Below are 26,584 nucleotides of genomic sequence, written 5' to 3'. Positions count from 1 at the left end.
CATTCATTATTTTCCAAAGATTTTCTTTCGAAATGGTTCACTGAAAAGATGTCATGTGTTCGCTAAATAAATAGATCACACCTGCTAAGTTTACTGTCGTTAGTAAGCTGGCAGAGCGTAAATACTATAAAGGTGTTCGCATTCGCACTTACAATCACTTACAGAATACTAACTACTTTATTATGTTTGTTGAAGAATATCACGAAGTCAACTCCGACTTAAGGTAAAGCGTTAAATTAAGTCATCTACTCGCAATTTATATATCAATGCAAATTTCTATTTAAATTAATAAGGTAATAAATAAACAACGATAACACTCTCTAAAATACAGGCTTTTCAAAAATATATGTATACCATTGCATATTCAGCATAATGTCCACATTTAGATAGTATTTACTAACATAAAATTACTTGGGAAATCTAGCAAATGTTTAAGAAATTCATTAATTATTGTAATTATTTGAATTTTTCGATAGACGTAAAGGATATTGGTTAATCTTGACGCAGGTAAAATGCAAATTTGGAATTTACGATGTAATAGATGAATACCTATTAAATAATTATGCCGACGCGTCACAACTCTACGTCCGCCTCTTGGACATTTAATTATATGCGAGTAAACTTTAATTTACTTAAAATATTTTGCTATGAAATAACCTTAAACGTCACACAAAGGTTTTTTAATTCAATTTATGTCTGATTATACTTTTGTCATATTCGGACATACAAATCACCATATCCTTAAACATCACAGATTTCCTTAAGAAAATTAATTTGATAGAATAAAGTTGAATAAACAGACACCTCGAATATCTATTACAGAATCTTTATAACGTTCAGAACAATATTTTTCATTGGCGACATCTAAAAAAGCTCAATAAGCTTGACATTGTGCTCTTAATTAAAGGCCACTAAGAAACAAGACTGAATACAATAAGACGAATTAAAATGAAGGGACAATGAAAGGTAAAAATGCAATCATGTTGTAGTTAAGTGTAGTGCAAGAAATTTCAAATCAGGGTCATCGATTGTTTCGGCCTTACTATCTGTTTACTGATTTAAAAATAGCAAAAAGCGATAATAGACCCGATGGCTTAAATGTTACTGGGACCTTCCAAGGCCGTGTTCAGGCTTTAGGTACCTTCTACAATGTTGAAATTTCACTGTTGTTTATAGTCTTATTCGGATCATCTTCTGAAATTAGATACAGGAATCAATAAACAGCTTATTGTTACTGCCAGAAGTAAAATTTAAGAATGTAATTGCAAGTCCTTTAATGTCACAAACTCATTTTAAAAAATGGCACATTAACTTAAAATATACTACAAAGTGTCCTTTTGAGAACCTTTAACTAAAATAGACAGTTGTAAAGCTATAGCCGAGTTGAACTACCTATCTATTTGTATCAACGACTTCTTAGGAAAGCTGACCAATCTCGGAACTAGTTTATTTTAATGAGTTATTTCGGTTTAGGGATTTTACTCATTCACAATATGACGTTAATTCACGGAACCAGGCCAATAATATACATAAAACAAATTGACAATTCTTTTAATTTTAAGAGACCGAAAACCGTCACTGTGATCTAGGTAGCGTGACATCAGCACTTAGGCATGATACATTCATTTTAGCTGCAATATTTTTAAGACTTTGGGGGTGAAAAAGTCTCTATAAAAGCTTAGAGTTCTTAAACACAAATCCAAAATGGTAAGTTAGTAAACAAACATGTTATCTTTAAAATAAAACGGTTAAAACAAGTGTCGTGACTCGCAGCGTCCTTGGAATATTTGGCATGACTCTCAGTTCAGACCAACCTGTTTCCTACACCTATACACTTTCAAAAAATCTATATTCGTACTGGAATATTAATAAACATAGAAAGGATACATGATTGTACTTTGAATGGAACTTCAAGCCATTAAAAATAGGACTTCCATTGCAATAATATATGACTAATGACATAAATGTTGGCGGATCACAAACTATAAAAGCTGAAGGTCAAAAGATAGTAGATGATGTCGTGATCACAAGTAGTATCATAAAAATGTTTGAGTGATGAAAAACATTAAGATAATGTTAATGTGGTCAGTACTTTATGTACTTTATATGAATAACAACATGTTTAGTTATGGTACATTCACGAAACCTGCGCCGAACTGCTTAGCATAGTAAATATTTGCTAACGTTTATGCCTTCTGACATTCCCACTCAAAACGAGATACCTAATATACCTATACAATACTCGACAACCGCCAGTTCCTTGTACATAATATAAATATATACCTAAACGACACGTGTGCAATTGCTTGGATCTCCCTTCATAGTACCTATTTGCTCGACTATCTTTCTCGTTACGCATGACAAGTTTGTAGAAGAAAAGTTTCCTGATGTATTCACTGAAAAATAATGTCTATTTTAGTAACAACAATATACCATTTCCAATTCCGTTATCTATTGAACAAAAAGTTTATTCATTGAATTGTATGGTACTTACTTACTACATTTATATGAGCCGGAAAATGCTGGGTAGGATGTAGCGGCTTCCTTGATAGTATCTGACCAGTCGGAAAACCGTAGTTTAGTTTTATTATTAGGTAAATAAGGAACTAGAGACGACTTTTCCTTAATATTTGAGGGTTTATGTATTGTGGAAATTTGTAACATATTGTTATGAAGGTCTACCGCAAGCCATAAAACATATACTATACCTACTTACTTTTATGAAATTTCTCGGAAAATATTACAGATTCTATTGAGATCATATTAGGCGCGTATCTTAGTTTATAGAAAAACATTCAATAGTTAAGTGATACCTGTATACGGTACTATTAACATATTTACTACGAACTTGACATCATGGGGATGAACCTCCGTAACATGCATACATTATTTTTTACCTAAATCCTTTTCCTGCATGCGTCATATTTAATTTACCATAGATTGATGCAGGGGATTCAGTCGGTAAAAATCTTTTAATCTTATAAATTTACTTGGCAATTCATTTTCATAAAAGGGGAAATCTTTAGCTTACAGTTCAAGCATCTTAAGTATTCCAGTTTTGATCAAAAATAGCAGCTGAAATGATAGATACTTTCTTAATTCAGTCCGCCATTCGTCGTTGAACTTGGTTGTAGAGGCACTTGAAAAGGCTTCACGATGACAGACATGACATACCTACAAATATATCTGATATACGGCGAAACATTGGCACTGGGTCGGCGCGTGTGGCTCGCGTAGAAGAAAATAGTTCGCTCTTTCTACAAAAACGAAAATGATCGTCCCAACTAGTTTTCGTAAGACTGTTTTCTTTGCTCGTTTTAATATGTCATGTTGGTAGCTCGATACGAATAACCTCTTATACTGGTCATCAACCCGTACCTGCTTATTCATAAACACTTAATATACTTAAGCGTTTTAGTTATTGAATGTCTGTTTCCCTATACTGACATGTTGCCAGTAAAAACATTAAATATTGTTTATATATTTGTTTTAAGGAAACCGTCGAACTTTTTTTAAATATTGATATATTTTGCTGACACGGGCATAGTTCAATCGAATTAGATATAACTCAGGAAGTGAGTGTTTCTGTTTCAGCTAACCTGGGACATCCCAGAGATGGGTAGAGACTCCCCATGATATCTATTTACAGTCTACTGCTACTGTGCGGTGTAATTTCCTTATCTGATTCAATCTGCCCTTCAAGGATTGCTACGGTGCACCGGTGCTGTTTCATAACGTAAAGATCTGCGCACATTATCAAGATCTCTAGAAATCAAGCTAATGTCAAAAACATAGATTTAACATCAAAGAGTTGTCAACATCGACCCATTTACTTTTGTATTTTCTTTTAACCTATGATTCATTCGTTCGTACTTGTCACTAGACATAGGATTGACGATACAATTACGAATATTAGCCCAAACAATTTGTTTATTGTTCAAATTCGATGTTACCGTACGCATATGCATTACAAAAGTATGACTACCTCGTATATTTCCACGCCGACGTTTTACATTTACAGTAAACTTAAGTGTATTTTATGAAGACTTTTTCATTGCTAAAGACAGCTTGGAATAAAGAAACCCATATGTGTTACTGTCAAAATTTTAAAATGGTCTGTGTCTTTTTATGTCTGAATGACTTACAACAGTGACAAATTGTGTGTAAGAACTTAGGAACAGACGACAACGCAAATATCTTACCGCCTTATGTGATGCGACTTAAAATTTTTGTTAAACAAAAATATGTAAAGTGAGAAAAAAATATTTATCAAAAACATTTTTCCTTATTATATCAGGTACGATTCAAAATTAAAAAGTCAACCGGCTGACATTATATTGGGTTTAATATGGTAATCTTTTTACTTTGTCAGTATCTTTCCAGTTATTTGCGGTTTGGACTAAGTATAACTTTTATCAGCGGCATTATGGTGTTAATGATACTAATAGAGTTCTTACGTATCCGCTTTATAAGTTTTCGGAAATTAACACAAATTTTTTAAATCCTTTGTCGAGAAAACCATCTGGCTGTGTCAAATCACGTTCGTGACATTGAAAATAAAATAGTGGTGTTTTACTAAAATACTAATCTGCATGTTAATGACATCGTAAATACATACGATAAAATAAATATTAAAAAGTTCCGACGTTCCGATTGGAGCGCCATGCATATTATAAAGCGCAAATAAAATTTGACTTTTGTTATTTTTTGAAATAACAGGTCGTAATAAATATTTTGTATTATTATGCTGTCTTTATTTTGAATTTGCGACATATACGGGTACCTATACCTACCACACTATTGTAATAATAAAACACCCAGTCATCGTGAGACTGAGCTTTATAAAAACACAACTTAAACACAGGAGATGCTACAATTTACAGCTAATATCTGTAGCGCGATTTTCTACAGTCAAGTATCGAGTCAAGTATGTCAACAAGTATCGAGTTTGACATTGAAAATTTACTAACTAAAAAAATAGTTCCTACGCCACCCGCTAGGGGCGCTGATCAAGTTTTCATACAAATTAGTTGATAGGAAAACGGGTGCCTAAGGAGTAAAAACCGCACCACTGCACTTATGAAGAAGTTTTCTTAAACTTACAGTCATATATTCAGATAGGAATAAGACAATTAATAAGCCATGTTAAATTACGCATTGTCCATTTCTGAAGCGCGTCAATTCGACGTTACTGACTATTAATTATACGCTATTCAATAGCGTTTTTTTTATGAGTTTAAACGCTATTGAATAGGTAAACTACCGCTAAATGTACCTCAGAAACCGGGGGTGAGCCTTGTAACACTATCGTAATCAATTTATTTTCGCAAACAAATCATTGTAACAATGTCCATACTGCATTATGATTTGATTAGCTATGTCGCAATATGCTTATGTTAGCATGAAATGAAAAGAGATATAGATCTAGAGAATGTTAACATAATAAATTTAACCCATTACTGTCCCACTGCTGGGCAAGGGTCTCCTCCCGTAATGAGGGAGGGGTTAGGCCTTAAGTCCACCACGCTGGCCAAGTGCGGGTTGGGGACTTTGCATGCCCTCAATAAATGTATTAAACAATTTTTTAGGCATGCAAGGTTTCCTCACGATGTTTTCCTTCACCGTTGGAGCATGTGATAATTATTTCTAATACACACATAACTACGAAAAGTCATTGCTGTGTTGCCTCGGATTCGAACCTGCGACCACTGGCGTGAGAGGTGTAAACTTATACCACTCGGCTATCACTGCTATTAATGTTAACATAGACTATAATAAATAAATAATATTAATTTCATGTATAAAATGTAAGAAATGTATCAAGAGTCAAGAATACCTGTTATTAGACATTAATTAGTGGTCTAACAGCTATGTCTAGATATATTACTATTATTGCGTAACAAATTATTCTTTCTAGCTTTTATAGGAGTGTGATACGTATATTTTAAAAGTAATGCTATGTGAACGCAATGTAATTCTACAGATTTTTTAAAATATAAAATGTAGTCTCTTTCATGCAATATGAATCAGATTTTATGCAAAATATACGTTATGTATAGGTATATCTAATTGACGCTACGAAGAAATTTCTTGAAAGATGATAAATGTGAGCAGCGTTCTTTTTACAATGATAAAATATTATTCCATCATCGATTTAAAATTGAAACAATTAAAACTTCTTATTATCCCAAGATGTATTTTACAATCATCGTTTATAATCTATCAATGTAAGATCTACGAGAGACAGGAAATATATCACTTTTTTACTTTGTAATGAGAATAATGTAATCAGTGTACGCAGGCATAATATTAAATCATAATTGCGGCATTTGTTTACGGAACTCGAAAGTATAACAGTGACTTGTATGAGATAGAGCTTCGTACAATATCCTCATAAATAAACTGAGATAGACGAGTTGACAGTGAAATATCGCGCGAGAACAAACCCAACCTGTTCAATTAAAACATTAGCAGTAATTAAGTGCAAATCACTGTATTCAATTGTAATGAGATGTCCGTCATCATCTCGTCACTTTGCCATCAACAAATCAATTACTTATCGTGATATATGTTGCACATTTTATAATAAAACTATTTTGTTTTTGCCATAAATCTAACTCGACATCAGTAGAACGTGCCGCAAAGATGCAAATTCGATGTCGTGACATTCTACGAATTCGTATTGTGTTCGTTTGAAGACTAGCACTTGCTTTTCATCGGCTAAGTGTATCTCAATAGTTTAAGAAGTAGAAGTAGGTAACGAAACTAAGACACTAGACTGAATTTAATGTGATTTTCAAATTGGAAAGCTATCTCTTGACATCTGCTTTTTTTAAGTAGAGGAAAGTGAATTCCCATTTTAAGTTTACGACTTAACTGATACTTAATTAATAAAAGATGCGTAGACAAATATTTTATTTCACAGCAAAAACTAGCATCGATCATGACCATAGAAAAAAAAATCCGTTTTTCAACTTTATAATCTGTTTTTCATGCGTAGGTACTAGAATTATTTACACATACTTGCACACAATCTTTAAGTAAAAAACATCAAAAGCTAAATACTATTTCAATGCTTTTTAACAAACGTTTTCGTAATAAAGACATCGGTAGTCTCAAACCAGCCAATTTTGGTTAAAAGATAAGGTAAATTTAAAGGAATAGAAACTTGCAAAAAATAAAGTAGGGTAAACCACCCAGTAGTCAGCCTTTTAGTGAAAATGTCAATTTGATTTAGCCATATTTTTAACATTTACTACTAGATGTAAAATCATTAGTCATTGTATGAAAGGTAATTTATTAAACTTTAAGAAAAAAATAAAAAAATATCATATTTATAAGATTATTATGGAAAAAATCCACATTAAACAAAATATGGCACTTTTTACCAGTAGTCAGCCCCATTTCGCCAGTAGTCAGCCATGTCTTACCCAGTAGTCAGCCTATTACTTACTCAATACAAATGTTCTATTTTAAATATATTTTTATTGAAATCTCCAGGAAATAAAGCACATTTGCAATAATACCATGCAGTACAATTTATGCATCCATTAATTTTTAACCCCCGACGCAAAAAGAGGGGTGTTATAAGGTTCGACGTGTCTGTCTGTGTGTCTGTCTGTCTATGGCATCATAACTCCCGAAAGGATGCAGTGATTTCAATTTAGTTTTTTTTTAATTAAAGGTGACATATGTGCGAGTGTTTTTAGACATGTTTGATGAAAATCGGTGGAGCCGTTTAAAAGTTGTAGTGGGTTAAAGTGGGGAGATTAACCGAATGTCTGCAAATTTACTCGGACGGGGTCTCAAATGGCTTCGCATGCTGAGAAAGCTGGTGGTGGGAAAGTCAGAATGGCTTAACCTAACCACCAACCTATAAAAAGTATTAAATAAAAAAATATATTGTGAAATCGGGGGTTTTCAAGATTTTAATTTATAGTTATTAGCACTTAGGTAATTGATTTCTAAATGTTTTCTAGTCAATCTTTCTTCACACGGTTCACAGCGATAAAAGTTTATTTTCTGTTCCTTTATTCCTTCTGTTTTTCAACTCTCCCCAATCTACAAAAGATGCTCTCCTATAAAACTGTTTTAGCTTTCTTGATGTGTTGAAACATAAGTCAATGGTAGGCTAGGAAATAGAAGGTAGATGATAGAAGTGACTGGTATCATTCCTTTCTTTTCTCATTTCCCAAAATTCCTTCGTGTTTCGGAAGGCATGGTAAATTGTAGGTCCCGGCGGGCATTCAAGGATCTCTGGCAATCGTTGCCATTAGTCAGAAGCTTGAAAATCTGATAACCAGTCTTATGGTAATCGTGGTATAGCCCAGGTAACTGGGTTGTGGAAGTCATATAGGCAGTTGCTCCATGTAAAACACTGCTATTCAGCTGCATCCGGTGAAACTGGAAGCTGATTCCAGCATATCGTGACCAGTTTCTTAAGGCAGTCATTTGTTTTTGGGAGTGCACTTAGTCTAGCTTACAAAGCCCCGTATGGTACGGGGCATTTGTGCGACTATTAAACGATTTCGGACTTGTAGTGTCATAATAATGTGTGAAATGCCAAGTACTCGACTCGTTTCCATGATTTTCATAACATTTCTGATCGCCACCATAGCACATGACAATTATTCCTCTTTATACAGATCTTTTGGTCTTTTTGATATGATACTATTCGAAAACAAGTAACTAAGTTTTGTGCCAACATAGCCGTCCACAAATTTGAACCTTAATGAAAGGATTTAAGACCCAATTTCATTTAGCAAAACTGACGGCCGACTTAGGGATATGTAGGTCCAATGGTCGGCCTCATGAAATTCACTGACTTTATATGCGGCCGACTACTGGTAAAATACTATTTTTGTCTTAGAAGAGTTTAGCTCAACGCAATAGTTATGTTGAGAAGTATTCGCCCTGTTAATTTCAACCACATATATGAGAATTGCAAAAAAACCAGTAGTCAGCCACTCATGGCCGAGTACTGGATCAACCTCATATTTTGCAAACCCAATAGTCGGCCACGCTAATTTATAATACAAAAGACAAATAAAACGCCTGCAATGCATGATTTTATCGAAGATAAACTATTAAATACTAGCATAAAATATCAATTCGTTCCATATTGCATCAAATTCATTTAAAAACATGCCAAAAACTAAAACACGAATCCTTAACAAAAAAATAGCAATGGCGACGTTTTTGCCCATGTCTTTCATGGCAGTTCATAAGAATGAGTGTAACACGTCAACCTGTCATGCTATCGAATCGTAATTGTGCATATTAGTCAATAAGATTATACAGATTCGATTAATGATTATTTTATTGGTCTTTACTATTTTCTACACTAATTATATGGATATAAAGCCTGTAAAGGCTGACTACTGGTTGGGGGCTGACTACTGGGTGCTTTACCCTACTACCCAATCATCTCGATTAATTAATGAGTATAACTCGATCGAAGATGGAATTAATACCTACTATTAAAATGCATATAATTTCGACTAATAATATTAAAATGCTTCGTTTGTTCAGAAGGTACGAGCATGTTTGCTATGGGCACGAGTTTTCAGACTCTTCAGTTTATGTGTTTATTGTTTATATGAAATTGTTGACTTTACGAACTGTAAAACTGAAACAGTACAGAATCACGGGTTGATTTTACGGTGATGATATATTTTCCTCCTTAGTTTTTCTTCCTCAGCCTTTCAAACCTTGTAATGTGATATAAGTAACACTTTCTATAAAGTGTTGTGACAGTATGTATTATTTTTCGTCTCTCTTTACTTCTCTCTTCTCTAGCTCTATACAAATAAATTATTTGTTTTTCATAGTTTTGGTATAAAGATTCTGGCCTCCGCAATACCTAATCTTAATACTTGGCATCATAGTATACAACTTATAATAGTACATTTTACAGAATAACAAAAAGCTTTCTAAGCTTATCATGTGTAAGATATTCAATACATAAACATGTGTTTTTAATTTTCTTGTTGTTCTCCTCACTAAGTATACATCTTCTTACACGTGTCTGCAGTAGAAAAAAATATTGATGAGCACTACTAATGCTGACGACATAATCGAGCTTTCTCTGTTTTTTTTTTCGAAATCCATAGCCCACTTAACCTCATATTTAGATCTCTATTTAACGTATGCATCTGTAAACGTAGCTCTGAACTGAACAGGTTTAAAATTAGTTTTTTCTATGTAAAGTCAATGCCAAAACATAGCAGTAACGTATTATGTACTCGCTGTAGTTACGTACACTGAATTTCATGTCGATTTGCTACGGGTGCTACGGCTACGCTCGCGTCTAAAATGAACTAAATAAACAATTTTAGGATTTGTTGTCACTTGTCATACATAACATAATAGCTGCATACATAAGTAAGAAAGCCAAGCTTTCTTTTCATTCATTGATACAGACTTTTTTTATGCATTTTCATGTCTTACCAGACTTTCGCAGCCATATAGTACGGGTACTATAGAATAAAATTGTCGTTCAGATAAGAAAATATAAATGTTACGAAGAGTTCCATTACATAATTGAAAAAATGTAAAGCATTTACTAATGATGTTGTCTCGCATCACATACCTTAATGGATAATTCCTTTTTATATTATAAGAAAAATCAAAGATAGAATAAATTATTATTTGTACTTAATATCAACTATAAAATGACTTGTTCCTCTAAATCTTGCGGAAGTATTTCGTTCCGTGTGATGAAGTGACGCAAATCCTTTTTAAATTTATTAATATACTTATCTACATAAACTTTAAATGTATATTCGATAAATTATGACATGCGAATATTAAATCCCAAAAAATACCGGAAATTGTCTCAATAAATTTTATATCCTGAGCCCAAATGTCGAAGTTGTTACATTCAGATGCACTTAATTTAACATTAACTTTATCAAAATATTTCCAGTAACTGGTTCTTAAATACCATTAACCTAAGTATTCACAGCATTAATGTCCTCACTTACAGGTACAATATCAAACTAGAAACTCTGCCTGCATGGTTCAACTTTTGCTTTTATTCACAAGGACGTGTTTATTTACTTCCTGCGCTCTTTATCTTGGGAGGCTTTAGTACGCGCAAACAAACACAAATGTCGTGAAATCCTCACGGTAGACGTTCAGTGATGATTGAAGGATGTATTCACTACTTTGAATAACACTTAACACATTTTAATTTTAATTTTTGGGCAATAATGACTAGGTAGGTAATTGTTATGCGCGATTTACTACGTACGTCCGTTCACCGGAACGGATGGTATTGAGACGTCACTCTGTTACTTTAAAACATTGACTGAAAGCTAAGAAATGAGACATACTTGTCGCTCGCTTGTTGTCGCCGAGCAGCGACAGCCTGCGCGGCTTGTGCAGCAGCTCCTGCAACTCCGGCTGGACCTCCGTGGCACCGCTCTTCGACTTCATCGTAGTGTCTTTCACTTGCACTAGTGTCAATTATTTCATAACAACTCTACCGAGTGAATTAAACACTATCGAGAAATTCGAAAAAATGTTAATAGACGCGTCCAATGCTTCATCCGTGGAGCGGAGGCGCATGGCTCTGGAGTGCGAGTCGGTCGCGGGCGCGCGTCTTTATGTTGGTGTCGAGCGGTGGTGCGGAGTGCTGCCTGAGGCGGACGCGAGGATACGAGCACAGAGTCGCGGCGCGACTGAGCTAAGCGCGGTCGGCATCCGGTCAAGGGTATACAGCAACACCTCGCGACTCGACCATTCAGCCTAACCGCCGCCGCACCGGATCACTTGCCGCACTGCTTTACAATATTCTGTTATTGTCAACCCCTTTTGACATCTCCTCGTAAAGACAGACTATTAACTCTCGTCCTCTGAAGAAATAATTTGCATAAACCAAAGGACAATGTCTCACGTTCTGAATTAGGTTCATCTCATTTACCGAGATCTATAAACCAATTCTTATAAATAGCCCACTTTACACTGTATCTGATAATGCATACATTAGTTGTAATAATTGTGATAATAGAAGCTTAAATCCATTTATTTGCCGTAATAGGTAGAGCGTAGAACAATGTTTCTGTTTACGGTGAATGACCTGAAAAGTAAAAGGGCTCAAGGAAGTAGTGTCAAAAACAAGCACTTAATACAATTTATCTCTCGACACACTAAATTTAAGTGGACGAAATAAAATAGTTACTGTCATTTGTCAGGTATACATTAAAATAATGTCCTGTTTCTTTTAAAAGGTGCATCGCCCTTGACTACCTTAAATAATGTGAAACTTCCTATCAAGTACCTAAATTTTTAAACAAGTAAATAATTTCACGAATAATACTCTTCTTTAAAGTGTATACAATAATCAAATAAAACAGGCTTCGAAGGGAAAATACCCGTTTCATTATCATCAAAAAAATCTACCTGCATCATACACCTACACATCGCTCCTTGAATACAAAAGGGACACAAATCGAAAACTATAAATTTTACAGGACAGCCAAAACAAATTTTTGAAACTGTTTTTTTATAATATTTTATATATTTATTATTTAAATATAAGATGTTAATATATCATTAGATGCGTATTTTTTAGCTCTATCTATCTACAATATAAACTTTGTAATAGCTGTTACCTATTAAGAAAAAAAATCATATAAGTCCGTTTTGCATTCAAAATTTGAACCAATATCATGAATAATATGTCAAAAATTAAACACTGTTTTGCAAATAAAAATGGTTTATTGTACATTTTTTGGTAAAAAACCGTATCAAAAAGTTAAATCTTATTAGTAAATAAAACCATAAGTGATTAGACACCAGGAAAACATTGTATTAAACGATCTAAATTAAAAAATCTTTACTTATTATTAAGTAAGTAATATAATAGAGATCAACTTTGTGCGTAACTTTCATTATTCAGTAAAATTAAACTCAATCATCATCATCAATCAATGGGTAACGTGACGGGTAGACTGAGTGCAGCAGGAGTATTAAAGAAATAAGATAATAGAAAAGTTTTATGAGTTTAATAAACCTTTATATTTATCATTCGTGGATTATGCCAAAGCTTTTGGCAGCATCAGTCATTCCGCCATAGAATCATCACTCCATAACCAGACCTTCCTAAAAATACTATGTACAATCGAAGCTACATACATCAAATTCATCAAAGCAATATACAACAATCTCTCCAAATCCAAAGAAGCGTGAAACAGGAAGACCCGCTATCTCCCAAATTACTTACCAGAATCCTCGAAAAAATTTTCAGGAGCCTGGCGGCAATCAAAACGCATTGTTGTTAGTGGCAAACAGTTAACAAACCTTCGTTTTGCAGACGACATTGTCCTCTTCTCTTCCTTTGCATTGGAACTCGAATCAATGCTCAAAGATCTGAGCACGGCAAGCCTTCGACAAAGTAAGAACCGTACAAAAACCTAGGTTATGACCAACAACACAAAACGTAGGGTCGAGGTAGGCGGGCACGTTATACACTATGTCGACGAGTACACTTACTTGAGCCAGATAACGTCTTTAAACAACCGACGGGACAAAGAGTTGGACAAACGTGTCACAAGTACCTGGAAGAGCTCCTGGTCCATGAGAGAGCTAAAGAAAGGTAACCTTCCACTGTCACTAAAGCGGAAGCTCGTCGAAATGTTTATACTACCCGTCCTAACCTACGGTGCCCAAACGTGGTCCCTTACGGAAAACCAAAAGTAGAAACCGAAGGTTTGCCAGAGAGCGATGGAGCGTAGTATATCAGGCGTAAAAAGAACAGATCACGTCCAAAATTCTATACTGCGCTCCCAAACTCGCATAGCCGATTTAGGGAAGAAAACCGCCAGGTTGAAATGGAACTGGGCCGGCCACATTATTATCCGCATGCATCCGGAAAGGAGGGCCCGCATATCTACCAACTGGATGCCAGAGGATGGTCATCGCAGACGCGGGAGACCTAGGCGGGATGACCTAGACGCATTTGAAAAGGACTGGTCGGATCTTGCCCCTAAAAGGGCGATTTGAAAGGGAAGGGTCCCCCCTTGCCTTTCCCTGCATCAAAATGTTAAATTTTATTTTGAAAATTTTAACGAAAACTAAAATTATTATCATGCCAAACGGCCATATTTATGGCCTTCCCATTCTAGCATGCTAAAAATAATTATTTATTCCACAATAATTTAATGCAAAAGGGACGTATTTCAAAATATGCTACCGTTATATTACAAAATATAATAACAAATACTAGTGTTTGAATGCAAAACGGTCGTTTTCAGAAATATGGCACTTTTGTATTACAAAATATGGTAACAAATACTATAGTTAGAATGCAAAAACGACGTTTTCCAAAATATGGCAGTTTTGTTTTGTAAAATATAATCATATTAACTTGAAATTTTTGCACCCAACACAGACGTATTTTGGATTGTGGCACTTTTTCACGCAATTGACGAGCATTTGCGTTGAATCTCCGGGCGCAACTCACAAAGTGGCTGTTTTGCACTGACATTACCTGTCAAAGTGAGCTAATGCAAAAAGGGCAGTAAGTCAGTGCAGCCATAATATAAGCAAAAATGATGGGGTTTTTTTTTTACTAAAAAATATAGTCGGTTCAGGTGTCATTTTTGCAATAAAACGATTTTCATTTTTTTTTGAGTTGTGGCCCTTTTGCATTGAAGGAGCGACATATGTACCAATAATGTGGGTATTTTCCCGACACGCCTTGGTAGCTCGCTTCATCTTTCCAATGAACTATCTACACTTCAACAGCGATAAAGAAATACATGGTAGGTATACAATATTAAGTGCCATTGTACCTGTATAATATAATAAGAATCTGCAAAAATTGCTTGGATATTTTTTAAATAAATTATAGCTTTATAGCTATAAATGTTCTCAATTTAACAGGACACACGCATACGCATTCACTTAATGTGTTGGTCACTTAACGCTACAGACACTTGACTCACTTCCGATAAGTTTTACAAAGTCATTAACTTAAAGATTACGTGACAATTTTATTGACTTATAATGTACAAAACCATTGAATGTAAAAATTAAGTTGATTATGTATCTAGGCCACAGATATCCTACTAGAACATTAATTAAATCAAAAAAAGCTGTCACATCTTCAATCGTAATTTTTGGAAATAATTAATCAATTTCAATAATTACACAGTGATGAGAAATTATTCTGAAGTTAATAAAAAGCAGTAATTTTACTATTTTGACAAAATGCTGTTGAAAATGTGACAGTGTACAAATATTTTTGGTTTTGACTATACATAGTAAAATGCAATAAGACATTTTTGGTAACCTTGATCATTTTAAATAGGTTTTAACAGAAGGCTACTATTATTCACATCTTTGTATCTACTGTACTTACATTACGTACAGACTATTAATAGTTAAATTTAACTTATCAATTATGGGCGTATATTTACAGCGTAAATTGGAATTTGTTTTAAATAAACACTAGATTGGAACACTGACACTTTAACATTTCGTATAATTATTCTTAAATGTTAGTAGTGGGGGCTCAAAGGAATTTATGAATATTATTCTCGAAGGTATTCCGAGGATTTGAATTTTAGTTTTAGTATTCACATAGCGAACCTTAGGTATCCAATGACCTTACTTAAGGAGACGTTTTGACAAGCCTTTTTAAATTATTTAGTTCACACAATCTGAATAATTTCGTGTACCTATTTCATATTGTAAACATAGGTATAATCTTTGTAAATGTCTAGATTTTGAGCTGTCAAAAAGCAATAAAGTATTTATGGACAATTATGATTTTCAATGAAGCATGCATAATTGTTTTAAACAAACAAGAATGCTTTGTGCTCTGAGAACTGTTTGCCCATGACCTGGCCCGGGATTTAGACCTAAACAATGAAGGCTTTTCTATCAGCGGGTCATTAACATTCAAAAGAAACGATTCGCAGATTAACTTTTAATCTGGTGTTAATTTGCGCGCAATTACAATCCTGTTGATAGTTTTAATTTATGTTCTAGCGAAATGATTTGAATTAATGTCATCGTTTTTACTATGCTGACACGCGATTCATTCATTAAAGTGCTTTCAGATTAGATCTAGGTAAGAATTGAATTTCATTCATGGTAATACGTTACAGATATTTGCACTTTTTTTCATTAGGTTTCGACAGAGATACTAGTAACCCGAATTTCAGGACAGCGTTTATCAGAGGACACAATTTTATTTGTCAGGGGGTCATAAGAAGCTTCTGTTCAAATTGTGTGGTCGTATATTTTGACCCCCCCCCCCCCCCCTCCTAACAAATAAAATAGCGTTCTCTAAAAAACGCAAGCTAAACCTTTATCGTATTACGAGATCCTTACATTTTGAATAGCGCCTCGTCCTTAATCTAAGTGAATGATAAGCTTGTAGCTACCGTATCCACATAATCTTCACCCAAACAGATCCTCCGAAGTACGAGACACATTAATTATATGTTACGTTGCTAATATTATTAATCGATCTAGTAGACAACATCGCTGGGTTGCGTAGGTGTCCGTGTTACTTTACGATTTTACATTTAAATATGCAGATATGACATAAAAACAGTTATTTTTGCGTCTCTTCTTTCTGTATATGCGTATAAATGTCGTTTTATTTTTTTTCCATAAAGAGTTTTACTGACTGATTTTTATTCATATAGTGACCACACAAATGTTTTCAATTATCTTTAAGAAATTATAAAAAGGAAATCTCGACAAATTAGTTCATCACACTGCACTTTGTAAGAATAATGTTACAATTGCTGATTGATTGTCAACTAGAAACTTCTACACAAAGAATCCCTGTCAAACCAGCTCTACAATAATAGTAGGGTTAAGTTGTAATCATTATATCTACTTCGCAGCGGGCATTCCAAAGATTACCCGTTTCAAATTTTTGTATGTTTTTTTTCCTACATCATGTAGAGCGGCGCGTCGTTAATCATATTATTTATTACGACTATAATGCTTTTAAGAATTTAAATTGATAAAACTCGCAGAAATGTATATTCCTAATAAGGCATTATTCCGATGACTTGTAGTTTCAATAAACTATAACGCTACTCAAATAACAACTAACCGTTACGATGAATGGAAAACCGCAACAGGTCGTTTAGGTAATAAATTCTATTATTTTATTTTCATAACACTATATTCTATGCAGCACTAAGATTAATAGTTGTTGAGTATTGCCACCTACAATGATTCACTTAGTGACTGCGTTCATTTTCCTATTAAAACATGTTTCAAATTAAAGTTATACGCTAACAGAGAATAAACGTAGGTGGCCGTTGCACCTTAACTTTCAACATAAGTCTGTCACAGCCCTTGACAAGGGCGTAACTACCTTTAGGTTCATTCAATATTGACCTTCATTAGAGCACGATTATAATTACCCAAACTATACATTTCCTGTAATCTGTATCTTACCTATTGCTCTGTGCTCAATGTGAGTTAAAGTGAAAATAAATGTTTGTACACGTGCTTTGCTTGCTTGTTTAAGAAAGTACACGTGCTTCTGCTTTTCTGACAATTTAAATAAGGCATAACAGGAAAATTGATTTACTCATATCTTAACTAGGTAGGTAGATGCTATAAACCCATACGCTCAGAATATTCTAATAAGATATTTTTGTTAAGATTTATTTTTTATCTTCACACTTTCTAGACCCGAGTGTCTAAACCAAGGTAGAGACACACCGAAATAAGCTTTTTATCGTTTGTTTGTAAACGCAATAATATAAAGCAAGCCTATTCATAAAAACTGTTCACGTAACCAAATTGCAAACTACTTTTAAGAATATTCTTACAAAGATTGGAAAATTCCAATTGTCTTACCCGACTCGAGAAGCTTGGATCATAGAAGCAGCCTATACTAAGAAATGTTATTGTTTAACAAGTCCAGTACCTAGTGTTTATGTTCATTATTTTTATTATGCCGCAAAACAAGCAACTATTACAGAGAAATTGGAAATATTTAACTCGTGAGTGAATATAATTAATCGGAACTGATACTTCCAATATTTTTTATTACTTGGTAGGTACTTGAGTACACATCTAAAAATCCGTCTTTGAGAGACACGTTTTATAAAGAATTACCTAATAATAAATTATGGAAGTGAACAATGTCCTCGCAGCAGAGCTATTCTACTGCAACAATTCTAGGGTGCATCATCCTTCACTATTTATGGTCCATGATCGTACTTCCCACTCTCAGGCCATTTGTCTGAGCAAGAAAATCATCTCCCGCTTTTCAGAAATCCCGGGTTCCTAAGGTACATTTAGCGGTAGCTTAGGTATCTATTCAATAGCGTTTAAGCTGATATAAACATGACAGTTTGAGTAGATAAACTACCGCTAAATGTGCCCCAGAAATCGGACATAAGTCCATTTTTGTTATGTAAAACAAAAATGTAGTGACTGACACCTATTTATCTAATACAATAGGTCGATGTTGTTTGAACCAAATATTAACTCGAGAATTACAAATCTAGGCAACAAGGACTTTACCACATTATCTAGCTCTGAACCGTTTTTGTTACCCAAAAAGTAAAAAATCACAGTCTAAATCTAAATTTAGCATCTCTAGTTTTATTTTCACTCTAACGTTACGATTAAAATAAATCTATTTCCTGCTTAAATATAAAAATGTCAAATATGCCTACATTTTCATGGCACTCAGAAGTAACTACTTGTATAAATCTAAGCGTATAATCTAATTCTATTTTATGGTCCTTAGTGAGCGAGTCCACTTATTGCAGAACGATGCCTGCACCTCAATGCCAAATTACGAAATAAGTATAAAAATAATGAGCAGCAACGCGAATCGGTATTGGTACCAATAAATAATAACAATTTTACGAAGCAAGCTATGAGATAAAGGGCCATATTAATTCACCTACGATTGGAACATGACATTGGTGTAGAACGGAAATGAACAATCACTTGATCGGCGTTCAAAAGGTTAACTAATTAAATCAGCTTTCTTAAAACCAATTTTATGATCTGTACCGGGCAAAGTGCAATTACCAAAATGTATTAAGTTATCATAAAACCTCAGTATCCTACTCGTAAACTGCTTCGCGAGGCAATAGATAGGCAATAGACTATTCGGTTTAAAAAAATATTGAAAAATTTCCTCGGGTGGTACCACATGGTTAAGCAGTATGGATACAAGCCTTAAAGTACGTAATAGTTACTATTACTTCTATTATTATGTTATTCTCTACCTATCATATAGTATGTAAGTCTAGAGACCAAACTACTGTAGATAAGTAACAGTTAACTTCCTATAGTGCGTTTGGTTCCTTAAGGGCCCGTGAACTGTCACTATGGGCGCTGGTAACCTTTTGCTCATTTCCCGTTCACATTTCTATTAATAACGTAAGTACTTCTGGTTTTAATTAAGTTAACGATGCGAAAGATATATGTAATAAGATATTAATTGCCTTATCATATTATTATGTGCTTATTTTAAATTGTAACTCGTGAGATTATGTCAAAATATCATTCATTTTTTTACTAGACCCGTCTAAGATAAGCTTCATAACTTCCTCTGTGGCTCCAAGTTACTACGGGAAACTTTAAGGGGAGACTTAGCAACGACGTTTTGACTCTAACAAACTCAAGATATAGGTAGGTACACAAGGCCAAGTGATGGGTACCTACAGGACTCGACATTGGTAAGGATTGGTGTAAACAGGTAGCTTTATCTACATAGGTACCTACTCGACACTTGTTAAAATAATAATCAACTAATTATACAGGTATAGTGTATGTCAATATTATTAACTACATGGGCCAAACGAGGCAAACATTACATATGTAAATTATCTCTAGTTACTATTTACTTTATCAATAAGTATATATTCGCTTAGCCTTTGTTCCAAACTATGTTGGAGTCGGCTTCCAGTCTCACCGGAAGCAGCTGGATACCAGTGTTTTACATGGAGCGACTGCCTATCTGACCTCCACAACCCAGTTACTTAGGTAATAACACGGTACCCTTCGGTAAGACTGGTTGTCAGACTTTCAAGCTTCTGACTACTGTTAACGACTGTCAAAGATCTTCGAAAATGACAGCCGGGACCCACAATTTAACGTGCCTTCCGAAACACGGAGAAACTCGATATGTATAAGATGGTCACCCATCCACGGAACAACCTCGGCAAGCGTAGCTTAACCTCAGAGATCGATCCGTGCGGCTGTTGTTAACTAAGCCACGAGCTACTTTATCAGTAAGTAATCTAACAATAGCCAGTAATGTAAAGCAAGTATTTTTTTATTTCACGAAGGTGTTATGCACGGGTAATTATTATGTTATTCTAGTAGGTATTAGTGAAGAGTTATGACACATTGAAATGAGATGACCAGAAACATTTATATTGATGGTTATTGTTGCCTTTGACATGTTATCACGTAGGTACGTGTTATATTGTATAGATTCTGATAGACATTTTGTCAGGCGCTTTAGGAAACCTACTCCCGTTACGTTCAAAATAAGCACTATTGGTGAAAGATGGACTTCCCTCTTCACGAAACAAACAATTTTGTTACGATATTGAAATAGAATGGTACCAATATTATGGTGTAATTGTGTACCAATACGTTCTAATCAATTCTTGTTCAAAAATTAGGAAGGACGAACTTACGCAACAACTTTACTGCCGGCACTGTTACAAGGCCCGCCACGTGCATACTAACGCAACTGTTAGATATCTATAAGAACCAGGAAAAAGAAGGGTTTATAGCAACTAAAAGACGATATTTAAAGCATTAAGTACGGGATATACATCCTTAATAACGCATTGCGGATATTGTTATTATAATATGTCCCTAATTACCATTCATTCACACGCAATTAAATAATAATTATTTATTTAAATGAATAATTTCATAATTTAACATGTTAAGTGCGTCGCACTTGTGTAGGTGTGAAGGTTTAGGAACCATAATTTAAATTATTTCATAGGTATTGCGTAACATTAGATTATCTGAATGTTGAAAGCATTCAATAAAACATAACAGAAATTTTAAAGTTGTTCATGTTGTAATCAAAAGTTTACCAAAAAACTTTGAGGGTAGGTTTGAAATGAAACAAATTGTAAGGAAATAATGATACAAGTTTATTTTTATTCTGCGGCCGCATTCTGTCTCGCGGCTTGTCTCTCCTTTTTCCTTTTCATGAGCATTTGTTTCTTTTCTTCTGGGGTCTTCCTCAATCCCTTCATCTTTCGAGTTTGTAGACGGTTGATGTCTTGCTTGCCCATGTGTATGCGACCCAACTTTGAACCAAATGCATCCCTTGAAATATTCTTCTTAACAAGTGTTTTGGCTTCTTGAGGAACTCTGCACGCCTCTTTGTACAGATCATCTGATCCTAATCTTGTTCTTCTTAGTTTGAAATCAATTGATGGTCCTGTAGATAAAATAACATAGTGACTACCTGACTTAACAAAATAAGTCTCTTATAGTTCTACTTAGGTAAAGTAAAACTATAAGAGCTATAAGAGCTTTTAATGTGGTTATACTTTGATCATTGTTTTGTTTGGGTAACTATTTTTTTAAGGAACAATTTCTATAATTTATAAAAAAAGGTGTTTATCATGGCACAGACATAAAAGTGTCTATAAGTGAGAAGCTATATTAAAATCCTTATTTAACATACCTATTTCTTCAAGTTCAATCCTGGGAGTGCGCTGGCCACTCTTCTTCAAGAGTATTCTGTATGATCTAAAGTAAATGTTACCACCTTCAGTAGCTGTAAAACTGAGCACATGCTCTAAGCCTTGCAGTCTGATTGTTTCTACCTGGAAAATAGATGAAAATATGTATCAATACTAGCTGATATACCCCCGGTTTCTGAGGTAAGGTAAACAGTAGTTTATCTATTTAATAGCGTTTTTTCAACCATTAAAATATGTACTCAGAAACCGGGGGATAGGAAATTATTTTATCCAAATAAAAAATAACCTAATTACTGTTTCTTTAGACAAGTTTTGTCTTTTGGGTACTTCTACATGAATAAACTTGACTTGTAACACCAATAGTTGATGATACAAATATCTGTTCAGTTTAGGAATAAAATATGACAACCTGCATAAGTTAAATTTCAGTATGTTGACCAATATAACTATACCTACAATATTTTACCTCTAAAGATGTATCTCTAGGTTTGTTTTAATTGCTGGAATTAATAAACATGAATGATAACACTAATACTAACTATTGATAACAATACAAACAATACAAACCTTCTCTCTATGAAAGAAGTCAGTGAATAAAGATTTCAAGCGTTTTAAATCTTGATTTAAATCCCATGCTGGACCATTGAATATAAGACATGGTTTGATACCAGCCAACACTTTCATATTGTGAAACTCTGTCATAGCTTTGTAGTTGTCTGCTCCAAGCTCAATCATGTCCATAATGCCATAGTCAAATGTACGGCCAAGAATTATGTTGTGAGGCCTCTTCTTTGAATGAGAACCTACTCCAAATAATGCAGCTTCTTTCTTGTAACATAGTCTGTAAAGTTAAAGTATAGTTCGCTTTATTATTGGCATCATAGATCTTAGTTCATAGTATGTAGATTATTCATCATTTAGATCAGGGGTTCCCAACCTTATCTTAGTCCGGGACCACTTTTATATTATTCTTGCTGGCAGGGACCACTATGTAAGTATCTTAAAAATAAAGTATAATAATAATCCTGAAAATTTTAAGTTTAAAAATCATTCGCTGACCATATTTTGGCTTCCACAGACCACCGGTGGTGCGCTGATTTAGATAATTACACTTTTTTTTGCTGTTATAATGACGTAATTATTGCTGTTGAAAGTATTCCCTTACATAAATGGTACTTACTTTTCAATAAGAGTTGCATCTTCGAAAGGAACAAAATCATTTTTACGGCTGAGATAAGCCGCGTCTGGCTTTTTCAAGTCATAAATGTCTTTCAATAACTTTCGTGTCCGGTCTGAAGGATTGCGACCCTGGAGAAATAGGGCTTGTTTGGGTCCTTCTATAGGTTTTGGCTCCTTAGATTGTAACACTTTTTTACCCTTCCGGGTAGTGGGTTTCCTGAAAAACACAACGTTGTACGTATAATAGACAATTCAACACATTGAGTGTGTCATTTATAACGTAATATTATTACTTTACACGCTGCATAACGACCATTTCACAATTTTTTTAGAAATAAAAACACGTGGGTCTCCTCGAAATGCTCAAATGACAGATCAACAGAAAGAGCATTGACAATTGACATGTGAACCTCGACTGACACTATTGACAGAACACAGTTGACCACCTACCTATATCATATTTTAGACATCAGCGATTTTTGGCTATTCAGTACAAAAAAAGTCTTGTTGCAGGAAGTATTACAAATATTATCATTACTCAACTATATGATTTGACTGAATATTTACAAGCATCCATTTATTTTATATTTACTTTAACCTTTTACCTTGTGCTTCGACTACATAATGCTTGTGATATGTATTTAGTCAAAAACTGGCCTATGAAACGCGATCATACTTTGACAGTTGACATTACAATTTGACAATAACGTTCCGTTGTACGCGGGTTAGTAAACTATATCCATTGAATTATTAAACAATTTGAATTTATTTAATGTTCTATACACTAATTAAATTTTATTTTCTTTCAACGTAAGCCGTTTACTTCGGACACTCAGCGCACAGTAAGACTTGTATGACCTAGGACTTGATTTATAGCTGACAAAACTTTGATGTGCTCTACCTGACGCAAAGGTCTACGACCCTAATTTCCATACGACCAAAACTCGGCAAAACAAGTGCACAACTTTTTGGTTTGATACTAATATCAAATAAAGACACCTAAGACCTGTGTAACAATCGCATGTATTCAATAAATTATAGTCTTTAATTCACTACTACTCCTTTTTTTTAATTCTCCTTAAAAAAAGCTCCGTCAATTTCCGCTGGTTTATAAGCCTAAGTTTTACTGCTTTTACTTTAGTAGCATTGAATTTAGGACAAGGTGGACAGGCGATTCAAGCCCGAAAAAATAATATTACGAGGCACACGGATAGAAACCCCAAAGCTTCTAAGAGATCACTAATTTCCTAAATAGCTGCAGAAAATTGTATCAGGTAATTTTCTGCTCACGAGTTAGAAAAAACAGCATCAATGTCTTTATTAAATAAGTATCAATCATTTAACAGATTTCTATCAACATTTTCCTCTTAAACTGCACGGTATCGAGTTGACGTAGGTAATTCCCGTACATAAGCATAACGTGCGAATACGCAGTGTGAAAAACCGGTAATACAAGTGAACTACCTATTGACTTATCAAATTACTTATACGCTATTAAATTTTCTGATAGTTTACCTTGAGCAGGGTAATGATACTTAGAAAATTATTATACTTAGATACCACATTGGACGTCATCAATTTAGTAATATCTGACCCATGAAGTTATACTTAAAGATGCCACCTTCGAGGAAACATCAAAGAATAACCATGAAGAAATAAAATAATGTACTCTAATAAATGTCGCAAAGTGCGACCTTTCCCAACAATGGTAGGTACTGAAAAAATAACAGGCTTAGAAACTATCCATTTCATAGCCTTTAACTTTATTTTATGACCTGTATTATAAATCTCCTTGTTTACTAACAGTTACAATTATATCTGTCATGTCATTTTTTTTATTTTTGACATCTTAACTCGTTTTGTCCCATTACTCGCTAATAATAAAATTTGATGGTATTGTGATGGCTTTATTGCTATTGTAAACTGTTTATTTAATTATAAAACTTACTTCTTAATGAAATGTAAATGAATAATAATTAATTAGTAAGTTAGTATCAATCTTCTTGTACGAGTATGACTCAGAGCTGTACACGCAATACTGAAGATAAACGAATATAACAATAACATGGCATCTGTTGGAAAATATCAAAATTATCAATTCGTAGTAGGTATACTTACATCTATACTTACTACACAAATTACCTTTAGCAGAGTTTAACTTTGATCTGTCCTTGCCTAAAAATTAAGTGCCTTTTTAAATTGTACTATCTAAACCGACGTATTTTAAAAATTCAGCATGTATACCTAAGCACTTTTCCGTCCAAAATTTATTTAATTGGCCACAGGGAAAGAATTTTTGAACAAACGCACAAATACATGCAGTAAATTCATGAAGCATTAAGAAACATGCAAATTATGACGCAGGAAAACATTGAGCTTGCTTATTTTTTATTAGATATAAAAGCAATTAAATCCATTTTAGGAAACTTATTAAGTTACCAAATATGGATGAAAAGTGGTGATTTATATTTTAAATTGTAGTCAATAAACAAATAATCGTACCTAAACCAAATGTGGCATACGCAGTTGGAGACCCATCTTTACACAGATGCAAATCAGGGTGTACCGAAAATTTCAGTGTTATTATTTTAACTGTCTCCAAACAATGGTGTAGAAAAAATTAAAAGTCAACTAAGGTGGAATAATGCATATTTTTAAAATTATCAATACTTCGTTATGTTGCGGTAACTATTCTACAAAACAAAATATATTTCCATAACAATTGTCAGTGACAATGATAGACGTAAATGTAAGTAAATAAAGCGCCACTCTAGAACTAATTTGTAGGGGAGTAAATCTATCTATCTATTCTCGAAAGATTTGAAATAGCTACCAGCAACTTAGCACATAACAACAACAAGGGATTTAGATTGTACAAGTTAGTATTATACAATAGTCTCAAAGATAAAATGTAATCCATGTTATTGCATCTTCAATTACGTTTTTATTTTTCTTAAGATAAAAGATTTACTTGCCTAAAACTAAGTTTTACCTTTGGCCACTCTTGCTTAAAACGTCTTATTTATTTAGGTTTATTCTCCAAGATGAAAACCAGGTCCCTGTCGCGGCAGTCTATGAGCGTGCAACTTTCCTAAGTTATTCTCTATAGCACCCAACCAACTTCAGGCATTCTTTTCTTTGAACATAAGGTATATTGATATAAAATGTTGTGTCAATGTACGCAAATGTTCTTGTCATGTCCAAACCGCAGCCGTTTTCCTTCAACCTATCGGCAATGTTATGAACAAGGAGACTTCGCCACTTCTCTCTACAGATTCTGTTTCGTCACTCTGGACATTCACCACGTTATGTTTAGCTGCAGTTAGTTCTGTAACGGTGAGACTAAGCTGGAGGAGCTGAGCAAGAGCCAAACACAACTTCGTTTTATTTGATTGAATAACAAGCGCCAAACGAGCGCGTTTTAATATACTGGCAACTTAGTAGAGAACCTTGGCACACACAATTTATTTAGATTATAAAAAATATAAATAAAATAAAGTAGCTGTATCAAACGGGCCACCATCGGCTGCATAAGTCTTTAGTGATCTTCAGTGATTTTGTATTTTGTATTCTTCCCTAGGCAGCGAACTCTGCTTACAAGTCTCTTAACGTCGTTGGTGGACTGTAAAATAAATTTGTGCTCGGCCCATGCTCTGCTCGTAGTCAGCTCGGGCTCGGTTCGTGCTCGGCTCCTCCAACGTAGACCCACCTGAATA

The 26,584-nt window shown here is 34.2% G+C and overlaps 2 protein-coding genes across 2 annotated transcripts in view; both read right to left on the bottom strand.

Annotated features, from left to right (window-relative positions):
- LOC142976036 (organic cation transporter protein-like) overlaps positions 1-11,688 on the bottom strand; it is a 53,192-nt gene extending 41,504 nt beyond the window's left edge. Inside the window, exon 1 of the mRNA XM_076119233.1 lies at positions 11,337-11,688. Coding sequence (XP_075975348.1) covers positions 11,337-11,439 — 103 coding nt within the window. The 5' untranslated portion in view covers positions 11,440-11,688. The remainder of the gene's footprint in view (positions 1-11,336) is intronic.
- Positions 11,689-21,104: 9,416 nt separating this feature from the next.
- Non3 (Ribosome production factor 2-like protein Non3) lies at positions 21,105-23,284 on the bottom strand. The gene is made up of 5 exons (XM_076119405.1): positions 23,162-23,284; positions 22,870-23,085; positions 22,257-22,530; positions 21,671-21,812; positions 21,105-21,421 (listed from the first exon to the last, which is right to left on the bottom strand). Exons 1-5 carry the CDS (start codon positions 23,182-23,184, stop codon positions 21,135-21,137), a joined length of 942 nt encoding a protein of 313 aa, XP_075975520.1. The 5' UTR covers positions 23,185-23,284; the 3' UTR covers positions 21,105-21,134.
- Between the last annotated feature and the right edge of the window lie 3,300 nt (positions 23,285-26,584).

Source organism: Anticarsia gemmatalis, chromosome 10 (assembly GCF_050436995.1).
Source record: "Anticarsia gemmatalis isolate Benzon Research Colony breed Stoneville strain chromosome 10, ilAntGemm2 primary, whole genome shotgun sequence".
Classification (NCBI taxonomy): domain Eukaryota; kingdom Metazoa; phylum Arthropoda; class Insecta; order Lepidoptera; family Erebidae; genus Anticarsia; species Anticarsia gemmatalis.
The sequence above is the reverse complement of the archived record's forward strand: the minus strand, read 5'-3'. Positions and strand labels throughout refer to the sequence as shown.

Bases quoted from the DNA above. Each gene is read 5' to 3' on its own strand.
- Non3 (XM_076119405.1), bottom strand. From the start codon at position 23,184: ATGGTCGTTATGCAGCGTGTAAA. The intron at 23,086-23,161 runs GTAATAATATTA...TGTGTTTTTCAG, and splicing joins GTCGTTATGCAGCGTGTAAA to GAAACCCACTACCCGGAAGG. The intron at 22,531-22,869 runs GTAAGTACCATT...TTAACTTTACAG, and splicing joins GATGCAACTCTTATTGAAAA to ACTATGTTACAAGAAAGAAG.